Source organism: Scyliorhinus canicula, chromosome 1 (genome assembly GCF_902713615.1).
Source record: "Scyliorhinus canicula chromosome 1, sScyCan1.1, whole genome shotgun sequence".
In the NCBI taxonomy this organism is placed as follows: Eukaryota; Metazoa; Chordata; class Chondrichthyes; order Carcharhiniformes; family Scyliorhinidae; genus Scyliorhinus; species Scyliorhinus canicula.
Genome location: NC_052146.1, coordinates 221,731,896 through 221,756,066, shown reverse-complemented (window position 1 = coordinate 221,756,066; position 24,171 = coordinate 221,731,896). Strand labels below are relative to the sequence as shown.

Sequence of the window (24,171 nt, the reverse complement as noted above, 5' to 3'; positions counted from 1 at the left end):
TTGATCCTGGGTGGGGACTTTAATACGGTGCTGGATCCGGCTCTGGATCACTCGAAGTCTAGGACGGGGAGCTCCCGTTGAAGAGGGCGGAGAGGAGCTTTAGATATCTTGGGGTCCAGATAGCGAGGAACTGGGGAGCCCTGCACAGGCGTAACTTTTCGAGGCTGGTGGAACAGATGGAGGAAGAGTTCGGGAGGTGGGACGCGCTGCCGCTTTCGTTGGCGGGCAGGGTCCAGTCGGTTAAAATGACGGTGCTCCCGAGGTTTTTGTTTCTTTTCCAGTGCCTCCCCATATTGATTCCGAAGGCTTTTTTCAAAAGGGTGAATAAGAGTATTCTGGGGTTTATGTGGGCGCGGAAGGCCCCGAGGGTAAGGAGGGTATTCCTGGAGCGAGGCAGGGAGGTAGGCTGCGAATGTGGCAATGATTCGCAGGTGGATGATGGAGGGGGAGGGTGCCGCATGAAAGAGGCTGGAGGTGGCATCCTGTGTGGGTACTCCCCCCGGCAAGATATTCCACGAGTCCGGTGGTGGTGGCGTCCCTCAAAATCTGGGGGCAGTGGAGGTGACACAGGGGGGAAGTGAAGGCCTCAGTGTGGGCCCCGATTCGGGGCAATCACCGGTTTGCACCAAGGAGAATGGATGGTGGGTTTTTGAGTTGGCATAGGGCAGGCATCAGGCGGATGGGGGACCTTTTCATCGATGGGAAGTTTGCGACTTTAGAGGAGTTGGAGGGGAAGTGGGGCCTCCCCCCGGGAATGCTTTCAGGTATATGCAGATTAGGGCATTCGTTAAGCGGCAGGTGGCAGAGTTCCCGCTGCTGCCGCCTAGTGGGGTGCAGGATAGGGTGCTCTCGGGGACGTGTGTCGGTGAGGGTAGGATCTCGGCGATTTATCAGATGATGCAGGGAGAGGAGGAGGCATCGGTGGAGGAGCTGAAAGCGAAGTGGGAGGAGGAGCTGGGGGAAGAGATTGATGATGGGACATGGGCGGATGCCCTGGGGAGGGTGATCTCGTCCTCTTCTTGCGCACGGCTCAGCTTAATTCAGCTGAAGGTGTTGCATAGGGCGCACATGACTGGGGCCAGGATGAGCCGGTTCTACGGCGGGGGGGGGAGGACAGATGTGGGAGGTGTTCGGGAGGCCCGGCGAACCACACCCACAAGTTTTAGGCATGTCCGGCGTTGGAGGGGTTTTGGAAGGGGGTGGTCGGTTCCAGGGTGGGACCAGGCTGGGGGCTCGCACTCTTTGGGGTAGCATCGGAGCCGGGAGTTCAGGAGGCGAGAGAGGCCAGTACACTGGCCTTTGCGTCTCTAGTAGCCCCGCGTAGGATTCTCTTACAGTGGAGGGACGCAAAGCCCCCGAGCCCGGAGGCCTGGATTAACGACATGGCCGGGTTCATCAGGCTGGAAAAGATTAAGTTTGCCCTGAGGGGGTCGGTACAAGGGTTCTTCCGGCGGTGGCAGCCGTTTTTCGATTTTCTGGCGGGTGGTCCGTCTCAGCAGCAACCCGGGGGTGAGGGGGGGGGGGGTTCAAGATTTGTTAAGGGCGTTTGTTTTTGCGACGGTGCGTTTGCTATTTTTTTTTCTTTCTTGTATTGTTATTAGTTATTAATTTATTACTTTGTATTGGGGGGGATTTCTGTTTCTGTTTCTGTTTAGTTTTACACCGTGTTTACTTTAACTGTTGGGAGAAAATTTGTTGTTGAAAAATTTGAATAAAAATTATTTAAAAAAAAAAATGCATAGTCTCATGTGTCTCTCATGCTGACCACAAGTAGGAGTGACACATTTTTCCAGTTTCACGATCAGGAGCTGTGTGCTTCTTATTAAATTCTGCCCCATATTCCAACCCTTTCAATTGTGTTAAATGTGTATATCTCATTCAGTAATTATTAAAAAAACACCGATTGTACTATTTCCTAATGATTAATTGCAGATTACCAATATCTTTTCACACAAAAAATGTGGAATTATTAATCATTTTAGATAGATGTTATCACACAGCTATTACAAGGTGTATCAATGTATCGGCATTTTATTTTCACTTTTCAGCAGTCGTGGATGGGTCGTGGGCAGGTTTTGGGAGAGTCGCGACATGATCGGTCGCGCTGTTCCTGATTGCGGGCCCAACGCCAAACGGCTTGACTAGCTTTTAAAAATGCCGTCTGCGATGGACTTTTGATATTGCCGGCCATCCTGCACACGCGTGCCGTATCAAGCTGTCCGCAGGCCGGGAGCCCAGTGGAGTGGACCGCCTTCTCCTGACATCAGCACGCTGACCAGGGCCAGTTTTTATCCAGCAAAAGACGAAGTCCTCCCACCGGAAGCGGCGGTAGAGAACAGGTCACATGCCCTGTGCGCTGATGTCACGTATTCTGGGCGCGAGAGAGATTCCTCCATTTTGTAGCTGCCAGCAGTGCTGGTGTGAACTCCAGGGCCTCTGGTAAACAACCATTGAAGAAGAAGCTGAAAACAGGAACAAAGCAGCATAAAGATGATTACTTAAGGTATGGGTTTATTAATTGTGCCAATGCAAATCAGGATGCAAAGTTCATGTGTGCGATACGCAGGGAAGCACTGGCAAATGAAAGTTTAAAACTCTCAGAATTTGAAAGACATTTGAAGACTAAACATGGCAAGTTCAAGGACAGGCTTCTTGATTTTTTCCAACGGATACAGCGGGATCTTAAATCATCAGCTGAAGTCATTATCAGAACCGTAACATTGAATAACAAAGCAAGTGAGATCATGAGGATCAAGCATTGAAGGTAAGTGAAAATGGTGGGTCACGAAGCTCGGTCGGCGTGGGTCCCAAATGGCCGGTTGGTAAAAATGAGTCACGGGCAAAAACGTTTGAAAAAACACTGCTTTACAGAACCCACTACAGTGATGGGCCTGTAATCACAGGCTTAAGCTAAGCTGAATGTAGTGCAGCATCAGAGATGCTGATCTATCTTTTATTCTGCTTCTGGGCAATATATTTCACCACAAAAATCTTTTGTCTAACAACATAATCAACTAATGACTTAATTGTAAAATAAAACACACAACAAAGTAGTGGTGCATTAGAGAACTAAAGGAAACGAATTACATCGATAATTGTCTCACATCCGCAGCATTCGTAAATTGCGCAACAAGTGACACATTCAGTTGCGTATATCTTGAATGTTAGTTGCTACACACAGCAAAGATTTTAAAGGGAAAATGGGAGATACCATTTGGTGAAAATGTTTTGCAAAACAGGTTATTCATCAGAAAAGGTAGACAATTCACATCAAAGCAGTGTTGTATCACTATTCAAGTTGGCTGCTTGAATATTTCCACTTCAGCCCGGGGGTTTCTGTGCATTCAGCTGAATTCTCTCCCTGCACCTCTCTCTGCAAAATCTACCTCTTTGACGAAGCTCTAAGTCACTGACCTAATCTCACTTTATGTAGTTCAGTGTCACATTTTGCTTTATAATGCTCCAGTGCCTTGGAAGAATATATTATGTGAAATGTTCTATATAAATGTAAGTTGCTGTTTGATGAACTAATGTGAAAACTTGAGCATTATATTGCACAAGCTTCTGTTGCAACTGATGGAATTTTTGAGCAGAATATTTCTGCTTCGCTAATATGGTGAGTATTTATATGACAAACCTGTACCGTTAGATTTAAGGAAAGCCCAAACAGGTACACAGAGGGAGAATTCAGAATGTCCAATTCACCTAACAGCACATCTTTCAGGACTTGTCAGAGGAAACCGGAGCACCTGGAGGAAACCCACGCAGACACAGGGAGAATGTGCAGACTACGCACAGGCAGTGACCCAAGCTGGGAATTGAACCTGGGACCCTGGCGGTAGAGTTGGTGCTGAATAGAAAGGAAGGTACATTAATTTCAATGGGTGTCCTAAAGTCCACAATCAGAGAGACCCAGAAATGTTTTGTATGAAAGTCAATTTTTACCAGTGGTAGGAAGCAAGTGGAAATGGATAACAATCTTGCTCTGGCGTTTGGGTCAGAGAGCCTGACAGATTTTAACTACTACACCTCATTTGATGTTGCACCTTTATTGTCCACTCAATTTGGACCATGGGCTAATAGATGGTTCTGGTTTACTGCTGAATTTTCCTCACATGATAGAAGGCATCCAGAATGTCATGGAGGATTGGGGGAAGGGAAGCAAGGGTCTTACAGCAGTGGATCAGGAAGACGAAGGCAGGTGATGTCCAAATGTTATTTGTGGGTCTGGAACGGCAAACCTGCTAGCATTGAATCATAGAATATCTACAGTGCAGAAGGAGGCCATTTGACCCATTGTGTCTACACTGACCCTTTGAAAGAGCGCTCTACCTAGGCCCACTCCCCCATCTTGTACCTGCAACTGTAATCCCATAACCCCAACTAACTTTTGGACACCAAGGGACAATTTAGAATGGCCAAACCTGGACTGTGGGAGGAAACCAGAGCACCTGGAGGAAACCCATGAAGACATGGGGAAAATGTGCAAACTTGACAGTCACCCAAGGTTGGAATCGAACCCGAGTGTCTGGCACTATACCACACCTGATTACATCACTAAGGATTTAAAAAAAAAATTATCTTCAGTCACCTCGTCTGACTTATTTACATTGCTATCCCTCCTCAGCTCTGTAAAAGGGTCATGTAGACTCGAAACATTATCTCTCTCCACAGATGCTGGCAGACCCGCTGGGTTGAGCCAGCATTTATTGTTTTTATATCTTTACAGAACATCAGCTCAGGAATGGACTAAAAGGTTCGGTGTTAGCTAAGGTGCCCTGAATTACACTTACTAATGAGGCTGCTGGGGATCATCATTAACCATGTCAACCAACAGTGAAAAAATGGATGATAATCCAACAGAAAAAGGAACAGCTCCATTTGAACTGAATCAATGATTTCCACGGTGTACCAGTAAAATGAGGAATAAAGTTTGGTAGGTATTTTGAAACTTAGTTCCCTGACTCATGCTGTAAAATGTGTAAGCCCTACTTGGCTCCACCTAGAAGAGTGAAAAGCCTCGGTTTTGGAGTTAGTCAGCAGCATTGTTGGTTTTGCTGTGACCTGTCGATGGCGCTCCAGATTGATTGTAAGTGGACCAAGATTGAAATGAGGATCAAACTGTGTTTCCCATTGGTTACTCTGAACTGGACTGGCTTCACCTGAGACTGGGTGGGAAGGTGGCCTAAGGAGAGGTTGGGAGTTGGGCGGTTGGCTCCGCGGACAGAAGCTTTCCCGACATGGAATAACTTTGGAAAGTTTTGATGTGGGGTGGGGAATGGCAAAACGTTGGATCGGATTTGGGAAGCGGCTACACTAAATGAAGAAAGGCGCCGACAGCTGAAAGTGAAACGCCTGATTTTAAACCCTGTGTTAAGTGGTGTTAATTTTGGTGTTCGGCCATGGCTCTGACTAAAGGATTCCGAGTGTTTGAAAAGCAGAAGCCCGGCTGTTGTAGTGTGCTGCTGGAGTCCCGCAACCGGCAAGATTGTCTCCTCTTCCAGGCTGGGGCTGTGGCCATTCTCTGTGAGTATAGTCAGAAACATCATTGTTCCAGCGTGGGCACAGCCTCCCGCCACAACTGTACCCCTGTGTACCTGTAACTGTACCCCTGTGTACCTGTAACTGTACCCCTGTGTACCTGTAACTGTACCCCTGTGTACCTGTAACTGTACCCCTGTGTACCTGTAACTGTACCCCTGTGTACCTGTAACTGTACCCCTGTGTACCTGTAACTGTACCCCTGTGTACCTGCAACTGTACCCCTGTGTACCTGTAACTGTACCCCTGTGTACCTGTAACTGTACCCCTGTGTACCTGTAACTGTACCCCTGTGTACCTGCAACTGTACCCCTGTGTACCTGCAACTGTACCCCTGTGTACCTGTAACTGTACCCCTGTGTACCTGCAACTGTACCCCTGTGTACCTGCAACTGTACCCCTGTGTACCTGTAACTGTACCCCTGTGTACCTGTAACTGTACCCCTGTGTACCTGTAACTGTACCCCTGTGTACCTGTAACTGTACCCCTGTGTACCTGCAACTGTACCCCTGTGTACCTGCAACTGTACCCCTGTGTACCTGCAACTGTACCCCTGTGTACCTGTAACTGTACCCCTGTGTACCTGTAACTGTACCCCTGTGTACCTGTAACTGTACCCCTGTGTACCTGCAACTGTACCCCTGTGTACCTGTAACTGTACCCCTGTGTACCTGCAACGGTACCCCTGTGTACCTGTAACTGTACCCCTGTGTACCTGTAACTGTAACCCTGTGTACCCGTAACTGTACCCCTGTGTACCCGTAACTGTACCCCTGTGTACCCGTAACTGTACCCCTGTGTATTTGTAACTGTACCCCCGTGTACCTGCAACTGTACCCCTGTGTACCTGTAACTGTACCCGTGTCCCTGTAATTGTACCACCTCGTACCCTCAACTGTACCCCTGTGTACCTGTAACTGTACCCCCGTGTACCTGCAACTGTACCCCCGTGTACCTGTAACTGTACCCCCGTGTACCTGTAACTGTACCCCCGTGTACCTGTAACTGTACCCCTGTGTTCCTGCAACTGTACCCGTGTCCCTGTAATTGTACCACCTCGTACCTGTAACTGTACCCCTGTGTACCTGTAACTGTACCCCTGTGTACCATGACTGTACCCGTGTGTACCCGCGACTATACCCCCGCGTGCTTGCAAACTGTTGCCCCGCGTGCCTGCAAACTGTTGCCCCGCGTACCTGCAGACTGTAGTTCCACACCTGCAACCATACCCGTGTACCTGCACCTGTATCCCTGTACCCCCCAACTGTATGTGCAACTGTCGCCCTGTACCCCACAATTGTATGTGTAACTGTATTCCCATACGTGCAACTGTATCTGCAACTCTACCCCCAACTGTACCTGTGCCCCTAACTGTACTCCCGTACCTGTAACTACCTGCAACTTTATCCATAGCCTTGCATGTACCAGCAACTGTATCCACAGCTTTATTCCCCCATAGCTGTACCCAGAACCTCACCCATATCTGCAACTTTACCCACAGCTTTACCCGTACCTGCAACTGTACAGTTTACCCCTATTTGCAACTTTACGCCCATCTACAACTTTAATCTCAGCTTTATCCGTATCTGCAGCTGTACCTGCACCCACAGCTTGACCCATATCCACAACCGTACCTGCAGCTTTACTCATATCCTTGGATTTGTCTGTATTTATAACTTTGTCTGGGCCTGCAGCTGGAAGGTGCCATTGGATTGGGAATTAGCAAATAGAACTCCTTTATTTAAGAAGGGCGTGAGACAGAAAGCAGGCCAGTTACCTTGACATGTGACAGCAAAACTGTTAAAAGCCATTATTAAAGATATTATGGCAGGGCACTTGGAAAAATTCAAGACAATCAGGCAGAGTAAACAAGGAGAACCGGTGGATGTACTGTACTTGCATTTCGAGAAGACATTTGATAAGGTACCTCACCAAAGATTATAGTGGAAAATAAAATATCATGGTAATATATTGGCATGGATAGAAGATTGACTATCTAACAGAAATTAGTTGGCATAAATGGGTCTTTTTCTGGTAGGCAAGATTTATCGAGTGGTGTGCCACAGGGATCAGTGCTGGGCCCCAACTTTTTACAATTGATATAAATGACTTGGATGAAGGGACTTTTTTTTTCTTTATTCATTTATGGGATGTGGGCGTCGCTGGTTAGGCCAGCATTTGTTGCCCATCCCCAGTTGCCCTTCAGAGGTGGTGATGAGCTGCCTACTTCAACCACTGCAGTCCCTGAGGAGTAGGTACATCCACAGTGCTGTTTGGGAAGGAATTCCAGCGACAGTGAAGGAAAGGCAATCTATTTCCAAGTCGGGGTGGTGAGTGACTTGGAGGGGAACCTCCAGGTAGTGGGGTTCCCAGGTATCTGCTGCTCTTGCCCTTCTAGATGGTAGTGGTTGTCGGTTTGTAAGATGCTGCCGAAGGAACCTTGGCAAATTACTGCAGTGCAGCTTGTAAATGTTAGACAGAGCTGCCACTGTTAATCGGTAGTGGAGGGATTGAATCTGTACTGCATGGTAGCATAGTGGTTAACACAGTTGCTTCAAAGCGCCAGGGTCCCAGGTTCGATTCCTAGCTTGGGTCACTGTGCGGAGTCTGCACGTTCTCCCTGTGTCTGTGTCGGTTTCCTCCCACAAGTCCCGAACAATGTACTGTTAGATAATTTGGACATTCTGAATTCTCCCTCAGTGTAATCAAACAGGCGCTGGAATGTGGCTACTAGGGGCTTTTCACAGTAACTTTATTGCAGTGTTAATGTGAGCCTATTTGTGACAATAAAGATTATTATTATTATTATTATGTTTGACGAGGGGGTGGGCAATCAAGCGGCTGCTTGATAAATAAATTTAGAGTACCCAATTCTTTTTTTCCTAATTAAGGGGCAATTTAGCGTGGCCAAGCCGTGAATCGAACCTGGGATCCAGGTGCTGTGAAACAACAGTGCTAATCACTGTACCGTGCTGCGCTCATTCACCTACCTTGCATATCTTTTGGGTTGTGGGGCAAGACTCCTGCAGACACAAGGAGAATGTGCAAACCCCACATGGACAGTGACCCAGGGCTGGAGTCAAACCCGGGTCCTCGGCGCCATGATGGTGTCGAGTTTCTTGAGTGTGGTTAGAGCTCCAGTCATCCAGGGAAGTGGAAGGGCATTCCATTACACTCCTGATTTATGCCTTGTAGATGTGATGGTGGACAGGCTTTGGGGGTCAGGAGGTGAGTTACTCGCCGCAGGTTTCCTAGTCTTTGACCTGCCCTGGTAGCCACAGTATTAATATGGCTAGTCTAGTTCAGTTTCTGATCAATGATAACCCCAGGATGTTGAATGTTGGGGGGGGGGGGGGGGGGGGGGTTCAGCGATAGTAATGCCATTGAATGTCAGGGGGTGGGTGGTTAGATCCTCTTGGAGATGGTCACTGCCTGGCACTTACGTAGTGTAAATGTAACTTGCCACTTGTCAGCCCAAGCCTGGATATTGTCCAGGTTCTGCTGTATTTGGACATGGACTGCTTCATTGTCTGAGGAGTTACGAATGGTGCTGAACATTGTGCAGTCACCTGCGAACATTCCCACTTCTGACCTTATGGTGGAAGCAGCTGTGAATGTCTGGGCCTAGTACACATCACCTCTGACATTCATCTCTTTTGTTCAAGTTTGAACCAAGGCTATAATGAGGTCAGGAGCTGAGTGACCTTGGCAAAGCCCATACTGAGCGTCCGTGAGCAGGTTATTGCTGAGTAAGTGCCGCTTGATAGCACTGTTGATGACTCCCATCACTTTGCTAATGGTGGAGATTAGCCTGATAGGGCAGCAGTTCAGTAATTAGATGGGTTGGATTTGTCCTCTTTCCTGTGTGCAGAATACACCTGAGCAATTTTCCACATTGCCAGGTAGAAGCCAGAGTTGTAGCTGTAGAGGGAAAACTTGGCTAGGGGTGTGACAAGTTCTGGAGCACAAGTCTTCCATCCTATCGGCAGAATATTGTCAGAGCCCATAGCCTTTGCAGTATCCAGTGCCTTCAGCCGTTTCTTGATATCACGTGGGGTGAATTGTATTGGTTGAAAACTGACATTTGTGATGTTGGGGGCTTCTGGAGGAGACCGAGATGAATCATCCACTCGGCACTTGGCTGAAGGTTGTTGCCAATGCTTCAGCCTTGTATGTGCTGGGCTCCTCCATCATTGAGGATGAGGATACTTGTGGAGCCTCCTCCTCCAGTGAGTTATTTAATTGTCCACCACCATTCACGGCTGGCTGTGGCAGGACTACAGAGCTTAGATCTGATGCATTCATTGTGGAATCGCTTAGCTTTGTCGAGTACTTGTTGCTTATGCTGTTTGGCACACAAGTAGTCCTGAAGGTATGATTGCCAAATTAGCTGATGACACAAAGATGGCTGGGAAAGCAAATTGAGAAGAGGACACGGGGAGGCCGCAAAGGGGCATAGATTAAGCCAGTGGGTAAGCAAACGTGAAATTGTCTATTTGGAAGGAAGAATAAAAAAGAAGCACATGATTTAAATGGTGAGAGATTACAGAGCTCTGAGGCAGAGAGATCTGGGTGTCCTTGTGCATGAATCACAAAAGGCTAGTATGCAGCTGCTGCAAATAATTAGGAGTGGAAATTGAATGTTATTGTTTATTGTGAAGGGAATTGAATACAAAGGTTTAATATTAGGCTTTATTTGTACGGTGGGGGGGGGGGGGGGGGGGGGGGGGGGGGGGGGGGGGCGATTGAGGCCACATCTGGAGTGCAGTATTGGTTTCCTTATTTAAGGAAGGATGTAAAAGCATTGGAAGCAGTTCAGAGAAGGTTTGCTAGACTCGTACCTGGAATGGGAGGATTGTCTTAGAGTAAAGGTTTAGCAGGCTAGATTTGTATTAACTGGAGTTCAAAGTAAGAGACAACTTGATTGAAACATATAAAATCCTGAAAGGTATCGACAGGGTGGATGTGGAGAGGATGTTTCCTCTTGTGGTAGAATCTATAATCTTCAGAACTCACTTCCTCAAAAGGCAGCGGAAGCAGAGTCTTTGAACGTTTTCATGCCAGAGGTGGATAGATTCTTGATAAACAAGGAGGGTTATAGGGATAGGTGGGAATGTGGAGTTGAGGTTATATCAGTTTCAGCCATGATGATAGTGAATGACGAAGCAGGTTCAAGGGGCCAAATGTTAGATATCTGGTCTCAGCAATGTGAGGAGTTAGCTGGGAGAAGTTGGAGAAGGGCAAGGGGAGGGGGGGGGAGGAGGAGCAGTGGAAAACCTACCTGTAAGGAAGCCTGTCTGCTACTCTAATAATTAAAAGCAAAATTGAGCATGCTCCCTTTAATGGAATATACTCCTGCTACCCCAAATTTCCAGTGTTTGTTGTGCCTCAGCATTCTAATAACACCAGGAAATGCATCCTAAAATCCCTAAAATGCAGAAGGAGGCCATTCGGCCCATCAAGTCTGCACCGACCCTCCGAAACAGACCCTACCTAGGCCCAATCCCCACACTATCCCTGTAAACCCACCTAACATTTGGACACTAAGGGGCAATTTAGCATGGCCAGTTCACCTAACCTGCACATCTTTGAACTGGGGAGGAAACTGGAGTACCCGCACGAAACCCATGCAGACACTGGGAGAACGTGCAAACTCGACCCCCCCCCCCCCCCCCCCCCCCCCCCCCCCCCCCAGTCATCTGATGTGGGAATTGAATCCGGATCCTTGGCGCTGTGAGGCAGCAGTGCTAACCAATGAAGAATGGGCGGCACGGTAGCACAGTGGTTAGTACTGTTGCTTCACAGCACCAGGGACCCGGGTTCGATGCCTGGCTTGGGTCACTGTCTATGCGGAGTCTGCACGTTCTCCCCGTGTCTGCATGGGTTTCCTCCGGGTGCTCCGGTTTCCTCCCACAATTCCCGAAAAACATGGTTGTTAGGTGAATTGGACGTTCTGAATTCTCCCTCAGTGTACCCGAACAGGCGCCGGAGAGTGGTGACTAGGGGATTTTCACAGTAACTTCATTGCAGTGTTGATGTAAGCCTACCTGTCACACTAATAAAGATTATTATTATTTAAAAAATTGCCTGTAATCTATTAAGAGACGGTTACTGAAGGGTGTACAAAAATACATCTAAATACTCATTTATGTGTGATGGTGGTGGAAGAGAGGAAATGTTTTACATTGCATGGACAACCCACTGATTTCTATCAAGGAGTCTGAACAATCAATAAGATCTTTTCCACTGTATCTGTTACAGGATTCAGTGATTGTGGCTGAAAATTAAATGAAGTACATTTTTACAGTTATTTTGTTGGTCTCTCCCCATTGAGAATCTGAACTATCACGGCATTAAATGGAGTAGATTCTGAGCAGATGTACCATCTGTCTAACCTGAGAATTCACGAAATGCCGTGGATCATCAGCAGCAGCTGAATTGTGTTTCACCACAATCTGTAACCTCAGGGCTTCACTCTACCATTGCCAAAACTGGTTCAATGAGGGGTGCAGGGGAGCATGCCAGGAGCACCTCCACGCATACTTCTAAAACAAGTTGCCAAACCTGGTAAAACTACCATATTTATTCTCAACAGTGGAAGCAGCATTTAATGGACAGAACAAGTGATCGCACAACCAGTGCACAATGCGCTGATTGCACAACCAAGCTCTGCATTCCTACCACATTCAGCTATAAATTGTGCGGACAATAAACTCCAAAGATATCCTCATCCTCTTGGCTGGAGGAGCCCAGTACGTCAAAGTAGAAGATGAGGCTGAAGCTTTTAAAACCGTCCTCATCCAGAAATGCCTGATTGATGATCCATTTTGCCCTCCTTGTGAGATCCCCTGCATCAGTGAAGCCGGTCTTCAGCTAGTTTGATTCACTCTGTGTAATAGATGCATTGGGTACAGCAAGGACTGTGGGGTCCTGGCAACATTCTGGCTGTAGTATTGAAAATATCTCCTTAACTAACTGTGTCCCTCGCAAAGCTGTTCCAATGCAGGAACAACACAGCAAAAGCGCCTAGTGAGCAGGACAAATTCAATCTGGCCAATTGCTGCCCTATCAATCTACTCTCAATCATCAACAAAGTAACGGAAGGTGTCTACAACAGTACTCTCAAGTGATACTTACTCCGCAGCAACCTGTTAACTGATGCCGAATTTGGTTTTTGGCACGATCGCTCAGCTTCACGTTTTATTTCAGCCTAGACAAGAGAGCTGAACATAAGAGGTGAAGTGAGATTAGTGCCATTGACATCCCTAAACTCTCGCTTTCCTTTCCTCCGTGACATTCCTTAAAAATCTTCTTATGGTTTGAAATTTTTGATTTATAATGATCCTCCACAGCGCCTTGGGCTGCTTTGTTACATTAAAAGCTGTTTTAAATATTCAGCATGCACACATTCGGGAGAGAGAGGATGCAGGTGCCATGGTCCAGGGGTAGAGGCCCTGCTCTGGATGTACTAGAGTTGGGAGGTAAATTCGAACGCAGGATATCATGGATAATATTTGATCTACATGAAAACTGGCATAGGGACAAACAGATTAGGAAAGTCAACTTGTAATTAAGAGAGGTGTGGGGAGGAGCCCCATTCCGTGTGTTTGTGGCACCAGTCTTGAAACAGTAAGGATCTGTACAGCTGGGATGGGCTGAACCTGAAGAGCTGGGAACAAAGTCCTGATGGAAAGGATAACTAGGGCTCTAAATAAGACTTTAAACTAAGAATGTGGAAGAGGGAACTGCTATAAATGACAGAAACCTAAGAATGAATAAAAGAAGGAATAAAGATAACATGACTGGCCAGAGATTGGATTTAGTCATTGAACATTGAGGTAAAAATAACTACTAAAAATGAGCAAGGAATGAAAAAACAACTTTAAAAAAATTCATTCATGAGGCGTGGGTATCGTTGATGAGGTCAACATTTATTGCCCATCCCTAATTACCCTTGAACTGAATGGCTCGCTCGGCCATTTCTTGAAACTTGAAACCAATGTACAGCATATTCAGAACAGAATGAATAATTATAGAGCAGTTCTGGATATAGTTGAAATGTGGGAGTGAATTTCACATTGAGAAATCAGGACTGCTGCTGTCCCATGTATGCAAAAAAACCCAGTGTGATGTTTCAGGTTGCAAATCTCATCATCATGCTGGTTTCCAATAATATGGAGGTTGGTTGAAATCGGCTGCCTGCTATTTTAACAAGCCTTTAAGCTTTTACATTCTCGCTTCATACTTTGTTAGGCACATGTGAAAACCATTGGGAGGGAATTATGCCAGGCATCACAATGTGTTACAGAGGTGAATATAAAGGATTAAGGCGGGTCTGTGGCTGCATTCGGTAAAAGACTCTGATGCTAAAGTTGGAAGAGTTTCATACTGCTGTTACTTTTATTTTTCATAGATTTCAGACTGCTTTGCTCAACATTTGAGCTTGACATTGCTGTGCACCTTGGGAATTGTTCATTCTGTAGGAAGCTCCTCCTCCACTGAGCAGGAGGGCAAGTACCTGGCCAGGGATCGGTATGCTTTATGGTCCAGTAAGGTGTGCAATCTGCTGCTGGACAAAAGGGGCTGTGGAGGACAGACAGGAAGGCCAAGGTTGCCAAAGTCACTCCCCTGCCAACCGTGTCTCCAGAGTGGGGATGATGTACCTCCAGATGTCCAAATGACACTACCTTACAATGCTGCGTCTCCCAAGGGAGACAGTCACAGGGCTGTGACATGCTGTGTAGGAAGATTGCCTCCAATTGTATGGGTGGCCACACAATGCCTGTGATGCTCACAGTAACCGTGACCTTGAATTTTTTTCACTTCTACTCATTCCAGGCCATTGTGAAGACCATTAGCAGGGACTTTTCAGCCTGGGGCCCATCACTGTCTCAAGAATTTCATACAGGAGATCTAGGAATGGTTGCCATCTCCTGGAAAAACCCCTCCACTGACCCCCTTAGGGCAAATTTCACCCTTTCCAATTTAATAAATCCCGCCATATTGTTGACCCAGGCCTGCACGCTTGGGGGCCTCGCATCCTTCCACTGAAGAAGAATCCTCCGCCGGACTACTAGGGACGCAAAGGCCAGAACACCGGCCTCTTTCGCCTCCTGCACTCCCGGCTCCACTGCAACCCCAAATATTGCGAGTCCCCAGCCTAGATTGACCCTGGATCCTACCACCCTCGATACCATCCTTGCTACACCCTTCCAAAATTCCCCCAGCGCTGGGCATGCCCAGAACACATACATGCCATATTCAGACACGCCCATGACTATCTCCTTTACCTGAGTCACAGGCAATCAAACTGAAAGAGCCAGAGGCTTTACAACCATGGCTAGGTTTCCAAGGACGCAAGACTGCAATTAAAACACCAGGGACATTTCTTAGTAGAAAGCAATATAACTCTGTCAATATGCAGAATCTGTGTGACCACAGGCAAATGATTTGGAAGGCGTGTGCACCCTATCCTGGCAGCAGTCATGATGCTTGCATACTTTAGATGCTCTCCGGGACCAGAACTCTTGGATGGCTGGCTTCTGGGTGATAAAGAATATCCTGAAGGGACAGCTCATAACTCCACTTTAAAATCCATGCAGGGAGGTAGAACAAGAGCCACTCTCCCAACAGGGTCATCATTGGCTAGATCATTGTTATGGGCCAGGGTTTAGAAAACTCCAAAGTATATCATGGAGTTCACCAGACCTACAACTGTTTATTGATTTTGGTTACGATGAGCACAAGGGCCTGCCTTTCGGGTGTTATTCAACAGAGGCCTTAAGCACTTTTAATCAAAAACAAAGTTTATTCTACAAATTTAGTTAACATTTATAAGCACACACAGTAAGCATTTTTATCAACTACAAACATAAATACCCCACACAGCTACAGTAATCTATGTATCACCATTTATAAATTTCCCCCTTTAACTGTTCCAATTTAATAACAAGATCCCATAAACTAGAAACCTGATTTCAAAGGTGTGGCCCAGCCCACAGCACTTTAGATCTGGTATGGATATTCTTGGTTCCTTTCCAAAACAGCAGGTTTGAATTCCTTCCAGAAAGCAATTATCTCTTTTCAAGTTATCAAGTAGTCTGGAAACAGCTTTTAAGATAAAGATAGAGAGTAACTTCTTTTTCAACCTGTGCAGAACAAACCCAATTCAAACTCCTCAGTGAAAGTAAAACTCAGTGCCACAGCCAGCTCCCAACTCAAAAACGAAAGTATGAACTCACAGAGTCACAGCCCAGCTCCGCACACACAATTACATCGCTGAAGCCATGTGATAAGACAAAAACAATTCTTAATTGGTCTTTGATAATTGGTCTGCTCAAAATGAAATTTTAATGTTTGGAGCGGTTGGCTGTCGCTCTTCAATACCCTCCTGCTTGAGTCTCATTTATGATCGGGGTACGCTGTATCCTGCACAGCCTGATTCTCCACAGAAGGAAAGCCCTGACAGAGGAGGATATAATGGAGTTAGCCCTGTCCTGTAATGATTCTGATGATGAGACTGTGCCATGCCAGCGAGCTGTGCAGGATGCTATTTATGTTCGGGAGATATGAGGTTCACCAGAAGGCAAAGACTTAACTAGCAATCTGTAATTTGATCTTCGAGACCATCCCCTCTCACCTTCTCTTGGTATCTCCCAATCATCAGCCTATGCATGTGCCAATGTAGGGGTACCACATGAGGCCAACCAGAGGGGCCCACAGGAGCACAAACTCCCTGAAGAGCATGCAGTCAATCTAAATCAACACCAGCACATCACAAACATGAAACACTAAAGTAGCCGGAGGTCCAAGTTGAGAGAAACATTATTAATAAAATAAATCAAATTTTACAAAACTGCAATTACCCAATCGACTAAAGTATGCGGCAGTGATGGACGACTACAGAGGCTTGTCATCAGCCTAGGGCTCAGTATCTAGCTCACGTCCAATACACCCCTGATTGCCAGAGGCCTGATTGCCAGAGGCCTGCTTGATTGCCAGAGGCCTGATTGCCAGAGGCCTGATTGCCAGAGGCCTGCTTGATTGCCAGAGGCCTGATTACCAGAGGCCTGGGTGATTGCCAGAGGCCTGATTGCCAGAGGCCTGATTGCTAGAGGCCTGGGTGATTGCCAGAGGCCTGGGTGATTGCCAGAGGCCTGGGTGATTGCCAGAGGCCTGGGTGATTGCCAGAGGCCTGGGTGATTGCCAGAGGCCTGGGTGATTGCCAGAGGCCTGGGTGATTGCCAGAGGCCTGGGTGATTGCCAGAGGCCTGGGTGATTGCCAGAGGCCTGGGTGATTGCCAGAGGCCTGGGTGATTGCCAGAGGCCTGGGTGATTGCCAGAGGCCTGGGTGATTGCCAGAGGCCTGGGTGATTGCCAGAGGCCTGATTGATTGCCAGAGGCCTGATTGCCTGCCAGAGGCCGGATTGCCAGAGGCCGGATTGCCAGAGGCCTGATTGCCAGAGGCCTGATTGCCAGAGGCCTGCTTGATTGCCAGAGGTCTGATTGCCAGAGGCCTGCTTGATTGCCAGAGGCCTGATTACCAGAGGCCTGATTGCCAGAGGCCTGATTGATTGCCAGAGGCCTGATTGATTGCCAGAGGCCTGATTGATTGCCAGAGGCCTGATTGATTGCCGGAGGCCTGATTGATTGCCGGAGGCCGGATTGCCGGAGGCCGGATTGCCAGAGGCCGGATTGCCAGAGGCCGGATTGCCAGAGGCCGGATTGCCAGAGGCCTGATTGCCAGAGGCCTGATTGATTGCCAGAGGCCGGATTGCCAGAGGCCTGATTGTCAGAAGCCTGATTGATTGCCTGAGGCCGGATTGACAGAGGCCTGCACTATCTCGGCCTCGGACAGCTGGGCTTTTGACTGTGATGTGCTCACACCAGTATGTGGAAGCCTTTCAGTTGACTTGCGCATCCTCACCGAAGTGCATGTATCTAGGCTGGCACTAAACACAGAGCAAGAATGTGATAGTGCACCCTGTGAGACTTTCGATGTCCTCCTCCAAGGTTAACATTGGTGGCTGCAGCTGCTGATGTTTCTTGGAATCTTGCCACCACGGGGTCGTCTGCTTAATGGTTCAACTCCTCTGGTTTGCTGCTAACCCCAACGCTTGCTCCTATAGAGGGGTGAAAATGACCAAGTTGAATTGACCACCTCCTGTCATGGCCCCCTCTTGGGCACTATGTGTCCAAAGATGCGCAGGTTAGGTGGATTGACCGTGATCAATGCCGGGGTTAGAAGGATAGGATGGGGAAGTGTGCCTAGGTAGCCTGCTCTTTCAGCGGGTCAGTGCAGACTCAATGGGTTGACTGGTCTCTTTCTGCACTGTCGAATTCCATCATCAGCCCAAGACTGTAAGAAACTACAGAGAGTCATGAACACAGCCCAGTCCATCACGCAAACTCACCTCCCATCCATTGACTCTGTCTACACCACCTGATGCGTTGGGAAAGCAGGCAGGATAATCGAAGATCCCTCCCACACAATTGTGCGGCAAAATTTGACTCCAAGTCCATCTCCAAGTTTGCTAATGAGACAACCGTAGTGGATCAGATCTCGAACAATGATGAGCCAGAGTACAGGAGGGAGATTGAGAATCTAGTGGTGTGGTGTAATGACAACAATCTCTCCCTCAATGTCAGCAAAACTACGGAACTCGTCATTGACTTCAGGAAGCAAAGTGTCGTACACACCCCTGTCTGCATCAATGGTGTTGAGTGGAGATAGTTGACAGCTTCAAATTCCTAGGTGTGCACATCGCCAACAATCTCTCCTGGTCCACCCACGTCGCGATACGACCAAGAAAACACAACAGCACCTATACTGCACTGTAAATTCTATGATCTATGATCTATACGTCCTCAGAAAACTAAGGAAATTCAGCATGTTCAAATTGATTCTTACTAGTTTTTACAAATGCACGATAGAAAGCATCCTATCTGGCTACATCACAGCCTGACAACTGCTTGGCCCACAACCGTAAGAAACTACAGAGAGTTGTGAACACAGCCCAGTCCATCACGCGTACCCGCCTCCCATCCGTTGACTCTGTCTACACGTGCCGCTGCCTTCGGAAAGTGGGCAACATAATCAAAGACCCCTCCCACCCAGCTTATTCACTCTTCCAACTTCTTCCATCGGGCAGAAGATACAAAGTCTGAGAACACGCACCAACAGATTCAAAAACAGCTTCTTCCCTGCTATTACTAGATTCCTGAATGACCCTCTTTTTAGTAAATAATTTTGATTGAAATTTTTGAAAAATGTATAACAACAAAACAATAATAATAACAATAATAAACACCCCCCGGACCCGTAACAACTCATATAACGAGCCCCCCCACCCCCCCCAAACCCGATGAACAACAAAATAAATTAAAAATAAATTAAATTAACATAAACAATACCCCCCCCGGGTTGCCGCCGCTGCTGACCTAGTTCCCTATCGTTGAGCCAGAAAGTCGAGGAAAGGCTGCCACCGCCTAAAGAACCCTTGTACCGACCCCCTCAGGGCGAATTTGACCTTCTCCAGCTTGATGAATCCCGCCATGTCATTGATCCAAGTCTCCACGCTTGGGGGTCTCACATCTTTCCATTGCAACAAGATCCTCCGCCGGGCTACTAGGGACGCAAAGGCCAAAACACCGGCCTCTTTCACCTCCTGCACTCCCGGCTCCACCCCAACCCCAAATATCGCGGGTCCCCAGCCTGGCTTGACCCTGGATCCTACCACCCTCGACACCGTCCTCGCCACCCCATGCCAGAATTCCCCCAGTGCCGGGCATGCCCAAAACATATGGGCATGGTTTGCTGGGCTCCCCGAACACCTAATGCACCTGTCCTCACCCCCAAAAAACCTGCTCATCCTCGTCCCGGACATATGAGCCCTGTGCAGTACGTTGAACTGGATGAGGCTAAGCCTCGCACATGAAGAGGAGGAGTTCACCCTCTCCAGGGTGTCCGCCCATGTCCTCTCCTCAATCTGCTCCCCCAGCTCCACTTCCCACTTAGCCTTCAGCTCCTCTACCGACGCCTCCTCCACCTCCTGCATCACCTGGTAGATGTCAGACACCTTCCCATCCCCGACCCACACCCCCGAAAGCACCCTATCCCTTACCCCCCATGAGGGAAGCAAAGGGAACCCCTCCACCTGCCGTCTAGCAAACACCATGACCTGAGGGTACCTGAACATATTCCCCGGGGGGAGCTCAAACTTCTCCTCCAGCTCATCCAGGCTCGCAAACCTCCCGTCAATTAACAGGTCTCCCAACTTCCTTATGCCTGCCCTGTGCCACCCCAGGAACCCGCCATCAATGTTCCCTGGGACAAACCGGTGGTTCCCCCGCAGCGGGGCCTCCACCGAGCCCCCCACTTACCCCCTGTGTCGCTTCCACTGCCCCCAAATCTTGAGGGTAGCCGCCACCACCGGGCTCGTGGTGTACCTTGTTGGAGGGAGCGGCAACGGCGCCGTTACCAGTGCCTTCAGGCTCGTGCCTCCGCAGGACACCATCTCCATCCTTTTCCATGCTGCCCCCTCCCCATCCATTACCCACTTGCGTACCATCGAGATATTAGCCGCCCAATAGTACCCAGAGAGGTTGGGCAGCGGCAGCACCCCTCCATCCCTGCCCCGCTCCAAAAAGACCCTCCTCACCCTCGGAGTCCCGTGCGCCCAAACAAATCCCGTGATGCTGCTGTTCACCCTCCTAAAAAAGGCCCTCGGAATAAGGATGGGGAGGCACTGGAACAAAAACAAAAACCTCGGGAGCACCGTCATTTTAACGGACTGAATGCCCCTCTTATGGACTGAACTGATCTCTCCACCCATCTACTCTACTGTTGTAGCAGCACACTCCGTATGCTCACCCGATGTCTATGTATTTATATTGTGTATTTATCGTATGTCCTATGTTTATGCACTGTACGCTGAACAATGCTTTTCACTGTACCTTGGTACACGTGACAAATCTAAAACCTTGCAAATTAAAAGGAACGTTGTAATAAATCAGCCTTTCAGTTTGTGTGCCACATGTTCTTTATCATCGGTGGCAAACAATTCTCAAGGATAAATTCATATGCCACCCCTGATTCCCCTGCTGTTTTGCAGTATGGCATCTCTGTTTCATACCACCTTGGGCACTTGGCCAATACACTTGGTAATCCTGTACTCGACCACACTCAACACATGTCACTGTCTTCTATATAGGTCCATCTGCAAATGGTTGTATGCTCAGTCTGGCAGACTGTGGAAGAGATCATTGAGCCTTTTACAGCACTTGCAGCCGTGTCCTGGAGGTGCTTCTGCAGATACTCACTACCTCTGCGACCTCTGTTCAGGCTGCTTTGGTCTGGCTGGGAGGTCTCCTCTTCCTGTCAGCAGACAAGACGACCTCCTAGCTATTAGTCAGCCAGAAAGTAGAGGAAAGGGAATTAGTATCAAACCGTGGAGTCAAACTTGGCCAGGCCCCCTGAACAGCTGACAGAAAAATGGGCACCACATCCAACCAGGGCTCCAGGACAGGACGTCCAGGGGCTGGAGGGACAGATCAGCTGTTCCCTCCATTCTCTGTGCCACATAAGAACATAAGAACATAAGAACTAGGAGCAGGAGTAGGCCATCTGGCCCCTCGAGCCTGCTCCGCCATTCAATTAGATCATGGCTGATCTTTTGTGGACTCAGCTCCACTTTCCGGCCCGAACACCATAACCCTTAATCCCTTTATTCTTCAAAAAACTATCTATCTTTACCTTAAAAACATGTAATGAAGGAGCCTCAACTGCTTCACTGGGCAAGGAATTCCATAGATTCACAACCCTTTGGGTGAAGAAGTTCCTCCTAAACTCAGTCCTAAATCTACTTCCCCTTATTTTGAGGCTATGCCCCCTAGTTCTGCTGTCACCCGCCAGTGGAAACAACCTGCCCGCATCTATCCTATCTATTCCCTTCATAATTTTAAATGTTTCTATAAGATCCCCCCTCATCCTTCTAAATTCCAACGAGTACAGTCCCAGTCTACTCAACCTCTCCTCATAATCCAACCCCTTCAGCTCTGGGATTAACCTAGTGAATCTCCTCTGCACATCCTCAGCGCCAGTACATCCTTTCTCAAGTAAGGAGACCAAAACTGAACACAATACTCCAGGTGTGGCCGCACTAACACCTTATACAATTGCAACATAACCTCCCTAGTCTTAAACTCCATCCCTCTAGCAATGAAGGACAAAATTCCATTTGCCTTCTTAATCACCTGTTGCACCTGTAAACCAACCTTCTGTGACTCATGCACTAGCACACCCAAGTCTCTCTTGGTGGCCTTACTGCCTGTGTGGAGAGACTGAGAGATTTGAAGGGTAGAATGTGAGTCTTTTCTGAATAATTGTTATTCAGAAGGCGAACAGGACAGATGACCTCAAATATTCTTTCCTCACTGGCAAGGGTTCCCAATAATAGAGGACTGGCACAGTAGTCACCAAAATGTAAAAAAAAACAAGCTCTTCCCTGCTGCTCCAATAGATTAATGGATTCACAATCGTCTTGTTCCAAACATCTGCCCCCAGAGCACTAATTGTTGTGTAACTGTTACCAACCCATGTCAGGATGCCCATGGATGGGTGGCTGTGACCACCTGCCAGTTTACGGCCTGACCCGTCCCTCCAGCCCCTGGACGTCCTGCCCTGGAGCCCTGGTTGGATGTGGTGGCCATCTTTCTGCAGGCTGTTGTCTGGCTTCCTGCCAGCTGACCACTAACTGGCGGATAAACACTTTATTTGGCATCTTTAAAAGGCCAACCGCACACCTCCAGGCCCGACTCCAGCACCCCTCCCCTCGCCGCCGAAAAGTGTAACATTTATCCTGCGGCTATATAGAGAATTGATTGGCAGTTCATTATTGCACAATTTGGAAGGAAGGATGGGAGGTAGAGAAGCTGTACTAGTTAAAGCTAACACAATGGCAGTTGGAAGAAAATAATGTCATGAGCTATAAGATGGATCTAGATTCTAAATTAAAAGCCATCCATCTAAGAAATAATCAGTGGAATAAATATGTAGAAAAATTGATGTAAACGAGCAACAGGCAAGGAATAATAACCAACTGGCCCCCGCCCCTCTCTCCATGATATGAGTGCGGGAGCAGCTGTGTTTTCATGATCTCTGACTCCTTTATTTTTCCATAGCGAAGATTTCACAATTGTTTTTCTTTTGGGATATATGTCTTGCAGTATATCCCTGGTTGATCCCGATTGCAGGTTTGCGATAAGGATCCGAGTTAAATCGTAGAGAATCCTTGTTTGGCTGTGGCGTTTGGAGTGGGCCCAGCTTGTAGTGGCATCGATGGCCAACATTGAGAATGTTGTTCTCGATGAGGATGTCGGCTCCGTCTTTGGAGCTCACTTTGCGGGATTGCCAGGGATCCTTGGGAGAATGGTGGAGGTGCAGGAAAGTATCCTTGCATTTGATAGAGTACTTTGCATGCTAAGGGCCTGTCTTTGATTCGTTCAGATCCTGCTGCATGGTGTGTTGCCTATCCCAACAAGTTTGGGAGGTAAGGGCGGGACATGGGAGTGTCTGTGAGGCCTGTGGAGAAGTGAGAGGAGAGTTCCCTTTCCCAATTTAATAATCTTGATCTGGAAGTTGGATCGAGTTCGATGGAGCACAGTGTATCTGGTCTTTGAAGCCTGGGGTCGATTGGACCCCCTGTCCACTGGCCCTATATTATCTTTTTCTCGATGCTCACCGTGAGGGATTGGAGTTGGCTGATTGTGTCGAGTCATCTCCCCAGCTGGAGTCCAGGCTGTGGATTGCTTGGGCATTGGGGAGATGGGGTGGTGGAAGTTAAGCTGCTTTGTTGTTTGGTATCCACGAGAGATCCTGAAACTCGATGATCTTGTCACCGCTTTGGCATTTTCGAGCACCATAGACAGTGTGAGCATGAGGGCAAGAGTTGCCCGTTATCTTGTTCTAGCAAAACCCATATTACCATTGAGACAAAGGCAGCTACTTATTTTAGTTTTGGAAAGCCAACGCGCCAAGATTCCCCGACAACTAGATACAAACAGGCAGGGTCTTTAACATGTAGCCTTATTTATAGATAACATCGGTCCATTGAGTGCTTCTCCACTCAGAAATAAAATAGATACTCTCTAACTAATTTCTAACCTTTTCCCCTGGGCCACACAATGGCAACCTAACCCTACTACTATTCAAGTCCATGCCAGCTCTCTGTAACAGCAATGTAGAGAGTTCCACTTCTCCCCTGTTTCCTTGTGATCATTCATTTTCTTGTTTCTTGGAGCGTTAATCTGATTTCCTTTTGAAAGTCGCAATTGAACCCGCCTGCACCATCGATGCCACATTGGAACCACTTGCAATGTGAAAAAGATTTTTCTCATGTCAACTTTGCATCTTTTGCCAATCACTTTGAACCTCATTCCTCTGGTCACAGGGGCCGGCCACGTGGCCTCGCTGAACGGTGAGCCCCAATCGCGGGCCAGACCCCATCGGAGCCCCCCCCCCCCCCCCCCCCCCCCCCCCCCCCCCCCACAGGCCGCCCTCCGACCCTGCGTGCAGAGTTCCCGTCGGCTGCGAACAGGTGTGGACGGTGCCGGCGGGACTCTGCCGTTTC

The 24,171-nt window shown here is 48.1% G+C and overlaps 1 protein-coding gene across 2 annotated transcripts in view; it reads left to right on the top strand.

The window, feature by feature from the left end:
• Positions 1-5,058: 5,058 nt before the first annotated feature.
• Positions 5,059-24,171, top strand: part of LOC119971925 (synaptojanin-2-like) — a 206,679-nt gene continuing 187,566 nt past the window's right edge. For both annotated transcript variants that reach the window (XR_005461948.1, XM_038808263.1), the window contains exon 1: positions 5,059-5,526. Coding sequence is in view for 1 of the 2 variants with exons in the window: in XM_038808263.1 (XP_038664191.1) it covers positions 5,403-5,526 (124 nt within the window). In the remaining variant the exon portion in view is untranslated. The remainder of the gene's footprint in view (positions 5,527-24,171) is intronic.